General features: G+C 37.0%; 1 protein-coding gene across 1 annotated transcript in view; it reads right to left on the minus strand.

Annotated features, from left to right (window-relative positions):
- The window catches only part of HERC1 (HECT and RLD domain containing E3 ubiquitin protein ligase family member 1), a 205,579-nt gene that overhangs the window by 82,906 nt on the left and 112,995 nt on the right, over positions 1–9,678 (minus strand). Inside the window, exons 26-31 of the mRNA XM_019650781.1 lie at positions 7,886–8,154; positions 6,201–6,416; positions 5,451–5,571; positions 4,975–5,212; positions 4,626–4,819; positions 1,351–1,506 (exon numbers count right to left, since the gene is read on the minus strand). Of these exons, the coding sequence (XP_019506326.1) occupies positions 1,351–1,506; positions 4,626–4,819; positions 4,975–5,212; positions 5,451–5,571; positions 6,201–6,416; positions 7,886–8,154 (1,194 nt within the window). The remainder of the gene's footprint in view (positions 1–1,350; positions 1,507–4,625; positions 4,820–4,974; positions 5,213–5,450; positions 5,572–6,200; positions 6,417–7,885; positions 8,155–9,678) is intronic.

Consider the following 9,678-nt stretch of genomic DNA (forward strand, 5'->3'; position numbering starts at 1 on the left):
GCATTTATGGGTGTGATGGACTTCCCTGCAACCTATTATCACAAGAATTCTGAACTCATCCTGTACCAATTAATGTATATGAATATTCATATTTATGTTTCAGTTTTTAGGTATATATAAAGGAAATAGCACTATAATAACTACCTATGCCAGGCACTGTGCTATGGATTTCATACATATTAACTCTGTTGATCCTCAAAAACCTTACATTATATCCCCATTTTACTGATGAGGAAACTTAAGGCTCAGAGAAGTTAAGTAACTTGGCCAAAGCCACACAGCTCAGTAGAGGCAGAGGTAGAATCTTAAACAAGTCTATTAGTCTCTAAAACTCAGACTTATCATACCCTTCCATTGCTTCTTCTCTGTCCCTACCCTGGCTGCCTCAGAGAGATTATAAGGGTTAGTGGGAGTAAGCAGTTTATACTTTTCTAAAGTAAACAAAGGTAGAGAGAGACAGGCTACTGATACTCCTTTTTTATACTCATTACTGTAATAAAACCAATGGAAAATAAGTGAATATCGGATTTTTCTTTATGTTCCAAGATCTTAATCAATATTATATAAGCCTCACCTTATAAAAAGAGAAAAAGAGAAACAAAGCTGTTATAAGGTGTACTAGTTAAAAAAAACCTAGTAAAGTATATTGAGAATATATGCATATAAAATAACAAGTACCATGGAAGATTATATTATGTTTTAGCATATTTAAAAGACTAAGATGATGAAAAAGTTCTGGAAATGGACAGTAGTAATGGTTGAACAACACTGTGAATGTCACTGAATTGTACACTTAAATGGTTAAATGGTAAATTTTATTTTATGCATATTTTAATCACAATTAAAAAAAAACATACTAGGAAAGACTGACAGTAATCTATGCAAGCAGACCAGACTTCTAGGCTAAACCAGGAATTAAGCTTATTATATACAATTTTCATAAATAGCACACCATGAGAAATTACAATCAAAGTACAGAAATCATATCATGAGAAGACAGAATAGACAAATTCAGGTCTATATTTTGATAATCAAAGAGGTGAGGTCAAAATTTGTGCTAAATTATCAAACAGGATGTTCTCTGCTTATTTTTATTACTGTAATCTGAACAAACAAGACCAAGTTCTTGATTAAATCGATGCTCTTCTCCAGTGCTACTTTCTTTATTAATTCCCATCAATTTTTACTTCTGAAATTAGTTTCCTTTTGATCAAATAAGTACTCAGAAAACAAGAAAGAAAAGTCCTGAAATCAAGGTCAAGTATCCAGTGTTGTCAAAGTCTGGCATTACCTGAATAATACACATGTGATATATAAAAATACTCTAAAAACAAGGTAAATGTCAGATACCTGAAGAACACTTCTGAGATGCTATATTTAGAAGCACCTCTGTCCACTTTGGGGAAGCCATTTTTGATTGAATTGCTTTTGAAGACACAACTCTGCGAAGAAAAACTAAAAAATCCCCCAGATGCAGTTCGGCTGCATGTTGCTTCCTAAGGGCAGCTGAAGAGTGAAGAGACAATTTTGCATTATAACCAAAACCCAACAAACAAGAGAGAGCCTTATATCAAATAATTTATATTTAGACTGCAGTAAGCATAAATATAATTTCAAAATCTAGGTTGTCTGCTGCTGGATTTTAAAAATTTAAAGAACAGAATGGGGGACGGACAGAAAATAAAGCCAAACTGAAAACATCTTTTATATCTGTGTACAATAGTGAGCTTGCTAGAATAAAGTACGTATGCTTGATTTTGTGCATTTTATTTTACTCCTATTTGAAAAAGCCACAGTTCCCTATCCAAGTCTAAAGTTCTACTGGATAGAATTTGAGGGAGATAGTCTGTGAACTTCCTAAAATTGTAAGAAAAATTGTGTGTATACGACTATTAAGAGAGTTCACAAATTTAATCACATTTTTAAAAAGTCCATGATTCCATCTCCTCCTCCCAGATTCTATAAAAACAGATTTCTAGGCCTGTGTCTGGCTTGCCTGAGCTCAAGCTCCATAAGATCTTTCACATAAATCTTCCCTAATCAAACTTCCCAGTTTTCCACCAGCATTAGCAATAGCCTCTCTCTCGTCACCTTCTCAGAGTTGCCCTCCACCCTGTGCATTCTGAAGCCAGAGGACTGTCTGTTTTTCCTGTAACACACCATATTCCCTGATCACCCAACACCTTTCCTACCACCTTAGCCTCGCAAAGTCCCACTCAGAGCCAGGGGAAAGAAGTGTGCCAGTGGGGCAGCTGCCCAGAATGCCAATCCCTAGGGGCACTAAAACAGGAACTCGTAACACTTTGGAGGCAAGTATATACAGCACTCCTTTCATTGAGATACTGGCATATCAATGTAAGGAACACACAGACAAGTCACTTGTGATGGATAAGAGACCCCCACCCCCTCCAAGGGGCATGCTTAGATGACCAGTAACACAAATGTCTAATTAACTAGAGGACTTATGTTATACTGAGATGGATATGCAAGTCTATGCTAGAGCTAAATTATTAGGGACAATGAGAGAAAAAGCTAAGAACTCCTTCTCTACATTTCCTCTACACAGTACTCTACCTCTTCTTTACCTAAATGCTCATAAACAAGTATTTTTTATAATCTTAGTTTGAAGAATATAAAATTATTGGACTGCCTTGGGTACACACATACACGAGTATCTCACTCCAACCTTGTTCCTACACATTCCTTCAAAATCCAGTTCAGAAGCTCCCTCTTCTGTGAAGGCTTGGTAGAGACCCCTGGGTAAATCTCTTTTATGAAGCCTCCATCCTACCCCCGACCCTCACTCCCAGCAAGTATTTCTATAACAAGACACTAAGTTCATTAAATTATTTAAAGCCTGGCGACCTTAGCTATAAAGCTGGTTGATATAACTTGATGATACAGTTTGTGTTTCAGTATCAATACTAGTGAAATGAAAGGTACACCTTTAAGTATTTTAGGTTTGTGGGGTTATTAATACCTGGGCAGCCTGCCTCTGAATGCCTGGCCACTGTTGACTAGAATCAGTCTCACTCCCAGCCATCCCCATAAATCAAGAGGTGCAATGGCCTTCTCTCCAGGATGACCTGAGGGGAATGGACGTGGATTCAGTCTGCTGTTCCACCTGCTGAGATTCACTCACAAAAGAATTGTTTCGTTCTTTGCTGGATATGGGAGGATCCAGTTTTCTTGGGGACGTACAGGCTGAGAAGTAACCTACTATGCCTTCCCCGCTGTCCACCTATGCAGTACTCAGCACAGAGTGGAGAGAAACTATTACCTTGACAACCCTGTATCCATGACTGGATCTCAGGAAAACAAGAGGTGGCATTAAAAGCTTGTTTTTATTTTATTACCTTGTGAGTCTGCCCATGTTCTTTGTATAAGCACTTTGTAGAAACAGGGAGAAGGAACTTGTGACAGGTTCAGCCTCTGAAACTAAAAGCTAGTCCTTATTCAGACTCATACATCCTCCTACATTCTGACTTAAGAGATTTAGCTCTTTTTTCCAAGTTTCTTATATCCTACTGTAATTATCTGTTTACATGTCTGCCTTCCTCACTACCCTAGAAGGTCCTTGAAGTCAGAGGTGATGTTTTATCATTTTTTGTACCCCCATGGATTTCCTCTACCTACCCACCAATCTATACAATTTATAGATACTGGAATATAATATTCCAATATTAACATTCATTGAGCTCTCACTATGTGACAGACACTGCTCGAAGTGCCTTACATGTATTAAATTATTTAATCCTCATAACAATCTTAGGAGGTTGGTTCTATTATCCTTATTTTATGGATGAGGGAATTGGGGCACAGAATGGTTAGATAACTTGCCCTCTCCATCCATCCATCCATCCATCCATCCATCCATCCATCCATCCATCCATCCATCTTTTCCCTTCGTCTGCCCATCCATCTGCCCATCCATTTATCCATCCAGCCAGCCATCCCAGGTTTAAAGGATTTAAAGGGTCCCAGAGTTTATTATGATAATAAGACATGGTAGTTTCACGAAATGTTTTGAATAAATGGCCAATTTTAGACTTTTATTCCCTTAATTATGTAACATACATATGTTGTAGTTCTGCTCAGGGTTTAATTAATTTAATCAAATACAATGGTCACTATAACCTTTTAAAAGCTATAAGCATATTACAGCAACTAAGAATTATGACGGCTAAGTATAATGAATAATTTTTTTAGTGACTAGGGAACAGAACAGCCTAGCAAGAAGTTTAGCTCCTCTAATTCTAACCCAGTTTCCAAATAATAAAACCCTTGGTCTTGGGGGAACACTTAAGCCAAGAGTGTGGTTAGAGATGAGCTGTCAGGATCAAATGGTAAGGAAACATAACCTGGGGGAATCAGTCACCTAGAGCCTTTAGGTTCTAGAGCCAGGACAGCCAAGGAAAGGCTTAACATAGAGAGTGAGCAGTATGGTCACCACATCAGAGTTAAGGGACTCTAAGGCGATAAGGTTCAGTCAGAAACTTATCTAAATCATACATTTGGAGAGAAAGGGGTTTCTAAACAAACAAATAAAAATCTTTTCATGCCTCACAACAGAAAGAAGTCTGTAAATGCTTGTAAATAATGACGGAGAAAAGAGTTTATGATACCTCTGAAATCTCTCTTCTCAGTTTCTCCACTGGAGTCAAGTTTTTTTTCTTCTTCTTCACCGTCTTCTCCTTCTCCTTCTCCAAAAGAGGCCATAAGCAGTACACCGGCTTGGGACAACAAATTCTTCAACTGACTACAGAGTAGATCCAACAAGGATTGAACTACCTTGGGGCTCAGTTTATCAGCATAGGTCCTACATGAAACAACAGGGAAAAAGTAAGTAGCGATAACACAGAAAGGCAAACGTTATACTTAAATCACATAAAGGAGATTAGGGGAAACGGAAATTACTGAAATGTGAAAAGACCAGGTCCCACAGAGTTCTATCCAGATATCTACAATACTCACCCTGTTGTGATGGCCAGAATCTGGAGCAATCTTGTACTAGCCACTTTTAAAGCCGTGCTAAGCTGGGAAACTCCTGTCTTTGGCAATAACTGCAGAGGCTGTCCTAGCATAGTGTCTGTGCCACATAACTGCGACAATACGTTTAGCAGACCCGTGGAAATTGCCAAAGAAACATCCACTGGTTGATAGTGAACACTCAAGGCAAACACTGTAACCAAAAGGAGACGCTGCTGGGCTTCTAAAAAGAAACAAAAAGACCGTTGAGAATCTTCTTTGAAGTAAATAAAGCATTTAGTAAAATGAACCATATTCCAAAATATAAATAGTAACATGGAACATTATTACATTTTAAAATATTTACTCTTTACCTATAAGTTTATTTACTAATGTCAACCACAAGGCACAGAATGTTAACTATTTAACATAACGTCAGACCGAAATGCAACTTGCATGTATCTGAAGGGGCAGTTACTCACCAATGTGATGTTTGTTTGCTTGCAGGGCTCTCTCCAGGGTAGCAGACAATTGTTGGTAAATCTTATGCACAGCCACCTGGATTTCAATCTGTATATTTCTCTTAGCTGCTCTGATCCCATCCTGAATTACACATAAAGATTTACTTTTTCTATTAGCAACAATAACACCTCCCACCCAAATAAAATAGCATTTTATCCTTAGTCTATCTACTAGAGCCTTATGGTGGGTTTTAATTATTTAGTATGCTTCAGTGTATAAAAGTTTTATACTGAATTTATTTCTAAATGCTTGATAATTCTTGTTCTACATAATCTTTCTCCTCTCCCACAAAGCAAACTTTCCTCAATCTTGCAAAAAAAAATTTTTTTCAAGCAATCAGAGAAACTAGGTAAAACGGTCAAAGTCTAAACTGTAAATTCTTGAAACCCATCTTCCCAAAAAACATATCCCAACTTAAACCTATATCTACCTCTATCTAATTTGGCTAAGGGTTAATAAAACTGAGTCAGCAAAGAATCTAAAAGTACAACAGTATCATAGATTACCTAACCCTAACTATAATATTATTACTCAGGAAACTAAGCCAATGAGATATCTTTAAGAGTCATCTAAAGGTCTTTATATTTTAAACCTCAATGTTAAGTACCAAAAAGTTTAGCATTGTTAAATTGGTTTTGTAAAAAAGATGGTTGAAATCTGAATATGCTGCAAGGTGTAATCCTCACATGATAGGTATCTCCATCACCTACCTGATAGTGATGCAATCGGCCACTCTCTCCTTTGGTTCCTGCATGTCCAACAGTGCCTAAACCAAAACACCCTGCTAGAAACTGCAGCCTCACGGACGTGAGCAGTGTGGATGACTGAAAGCCTGGGCTCGACCTGCTTCCTGCCAGAGAGATGCTACCTTTTTCCTCCATCCCAGACAACAGAATAAGGATCTGGTGAAGTGCCTCCAAACGAAGCTTGAGGAAAGCAAAATAAACATATTTTAGAGTTCTTCACTGAACCATGACACAAAGGAACTCTGTATGTCACCGACAATATATTACTTAGCACACAGATATTCTCACATTTCTCAAGAATCTATTTTATTAAGATGAACATTTATTTTGACTTTTAAAAACTGAAATATCTCTAGAAACTCTATAAGCATATTTCAGTATAAAAGAGGCTACACAGTACAATAGGAAAAGTAGTAGCTTTGGATGCAGGAGACCTGGTTTCAAGGCCAGACTCTTCCACCGACTATGTGGCCTTAGAATACTCACTTAACTTCCTGAGTCTCGGTTTCTTCATATGTGAAGTGAAGCTATTTTATTGAACCTACTCATAGAACTACTGTGATGCTCATAAGGAGATATATGTGAAGGCTTTGAAATTGTAAGATAGTATGGTTATTGCTTCCTTTCACTTATAATAAAGTTAGATAGAATGAATACTCTTTAGTTCAAGAATTAGAGGAAGTATTCTGGAAGGTTTCTCTGTGGTTCTCTTTAACTTCTGGCTCTATCTTCCCTAGGAGGACAATACCTACCACTGCAGTCAATCAGCCTATCCCTCGTCTTTAAAAAAAAAAAAATTTATTTTGAAATAATTTTACATTTACAGACAAGTTTTAAAGATGGTACAGAGTTCCTGTATATCTTTGCCCTGGCTTCCCCTAATGTTAACATCTTACATAACTATGGTACATTTATCAGAATGAAGACATTAACATCGGGACAATACTGACTAAGCCACAGACTTTATTTAGACTTCACCAGTTTTCCCATAATGTCCCTTTTCTGTTCCAAGATCCAGTTCAGGATATCACATTGCATTTAACTGTCATGTCTCCTTAATCTCCTTTAGTCTGGGACAGTTTCTGTCTTTCTTTGTTTTTCATGGCCTTGACACTTAGGAAGAGCTGTTATGTATTTTATAGAATGTCATTTAATTTAGGTTTGTCTGGTGTGTTCTCATGATTGGACCAGAGTCCACAATAATTAATAAATATTTTGAGGGAGATACTTTGAGGCTATATGGACATCCTGTGTCTCCTTAAAGTTTTGCTCCCTAATTTTACCATTCATCATTATTACTGTGGTGTTCTAATCTAGCCCATTTTAAAGGAAGACTCTGAGAAAAAAGGAGGCTCTGAGAAACAGATCCATATGGTCACCAGCCAGTCTCACTCTAGTTTCTAGCGAACAAGTAAAGACTTATGATTAGAGTATCTTGTTCTAAGAGATGACAAGTAAAAATGCACTTCTGTCCACTACAAACAAAATATCATGTTGTTAGGGTTATGATAATGACATAAAAAAACTTAGGTGGAGGAAAGAGGAAGGCAAGGAGGAAAAGAAAAAAAAGCTTTTCCTACAATTGTACATTCAATGGTTCAGATTAAGTTCCCACAGTCCCTCACGAGGAGTAAATATCAAAGACTTACCTCTGCCCTTAACTGCTGCTGTTCCATTGCAATGATGGAGGCCTGTGGGCTTGTAGACATACTTTCCTCTGGCTCTTTAAAACCTGGGGCATTCCCCACATCTCCACTCACAAAGCTTACAACATTTTCAATCAAAGTGTGAACTCCCAAAGACTTGGTAAGATCAAAATCAGACTCAAAGGTGTAAGAGGAGTTGCACAGCCAGTCTCTGCTGTGTTTCAGGCGTGCCCAAGAGTCGCTCAGGGATTCCAGTTGACTGTGCATAGGACCTACATACAAACAGAACAAACACGCACCAATGGCAACCAAGTAGAGCATACATACAATCTGAGACTAGATGAGGGCTGAGTGCTGCTACCATACCAACTGGTGAGAAATGGATACTTATGTTTGAATACATGCATGCATTAAGTGAATCTGAGCAAAATGCTTTGGTAAAAAACAACAAACAAACAAAAACTACAGCAATGTAAGAAAATAAAAGGAAAGCCCTGTTTGATGTACCAGTGTCTCTGTAAGTGCTTTAGCAACACGCTGCCACAGAAAAAGGAAGGCAGAAGCTGCTCTCAAAATGCTTAGCTTAAAATGCTCTGTGGTATTAAACCAGACCATCATTTATGAACGAAAAGGAACTAGGCACTTAGGACACTACTGGTAAGACCTACTAGTAATAGGACTTCATCTGATTAAACATTATCATTGCAAAGAGTAAGTTAAGATTGTGCAAAGTGTCTACATATCTGCAATAAAACCTTACCAAAAAATGAATATAGAAGGGCAAGTAAACTTACACAAAAAGGAAACACAAATATCACCCTTTGGGTTTCATTAATATAAGGAACACTTTGACTGTGTCATATGAATATTTATTGTAGGTTGTGAAACTCCTATATAGAAGAAGCAAAGTTTCACAGACAAGAATATGTATGATTTACTGTAAAATGATATCTATATAAAATTACCAAGTGGTGTCACAATAGTTGTTAAATATACCATTAATTTTGCCAGTGAGAATTTTATAGGCTAAAATCTTTAGACAGCAAAAATGTTAATATGTTTGAACACGACGACTGTCCAAGTCATATGCCAATAGTTTTAAATAAATATACAAATGTCCAATTCTTGTTACAAGCTTTGTCTTTTTAATTTTTTAATTTTACTTAAAACTTATCCTTAACTTACAAATGATCTCAAGTACAGGAATTAGATTAATCATAATCCTTGCCTTATGATATACTCTCATCTTTGGTCCATGCATGGCCTGCTTCTGTATTTATATTTACTTTTAATAAATGTGAACGTAAGAACTAGAAAACGACAATAACTTTTATCTTTCTATCTGTTCCTCCTCCAACCCATCTCTCTCTCCTTGGGCCCTCCTACCTAAAGCTTTTATTACCCCTAAGCCTGAGTTTATCATTCCTTTGCCTTCACTGTTCTCAAATAGTGTTTTATCTTTTATGTATTCCCAAGAAAAATAATGTTTAGTTTTAGTTGTTTTTGACTTTATAAAAAGTATCATTTTATATGTATATTTTGGACATACTCTTTTCATTCAATATTAGGTTGCCAATATTTGTTCACATTTTTACATGTAGCTGATTCATTTGTTTGAGTGTTATATAATATCCTATCATGTGAATATACCAAATTTCTCTATTAGAAATGCATCTTTAGGTAACCAATAAAATGTGCATTACAGGGGCCGGCTGAGTGGCTCAGTTGGTTAAGAGCTCGCTCAAGAGTTTGAGCTCTGAGCAACAGTGGTTCGAGTCAGCCCGAGCTGAGCAGCC

This window comes from Hipposideros armiger, unplaced genomic scaffold (assembly GCF_001890085.2).
Source record: "Hipposideros armiger isolate ML-2016 unplaced genomic scaffold, ASM189008v1 scaffold_147, whole genome shotgun sequence".
Lineage (NCBI taxonomy): Eukaryota > Metazoa > Chordata > Mammalia > Chiroptera > Hipposideridae > Hipposideros > Hipposideros armiger.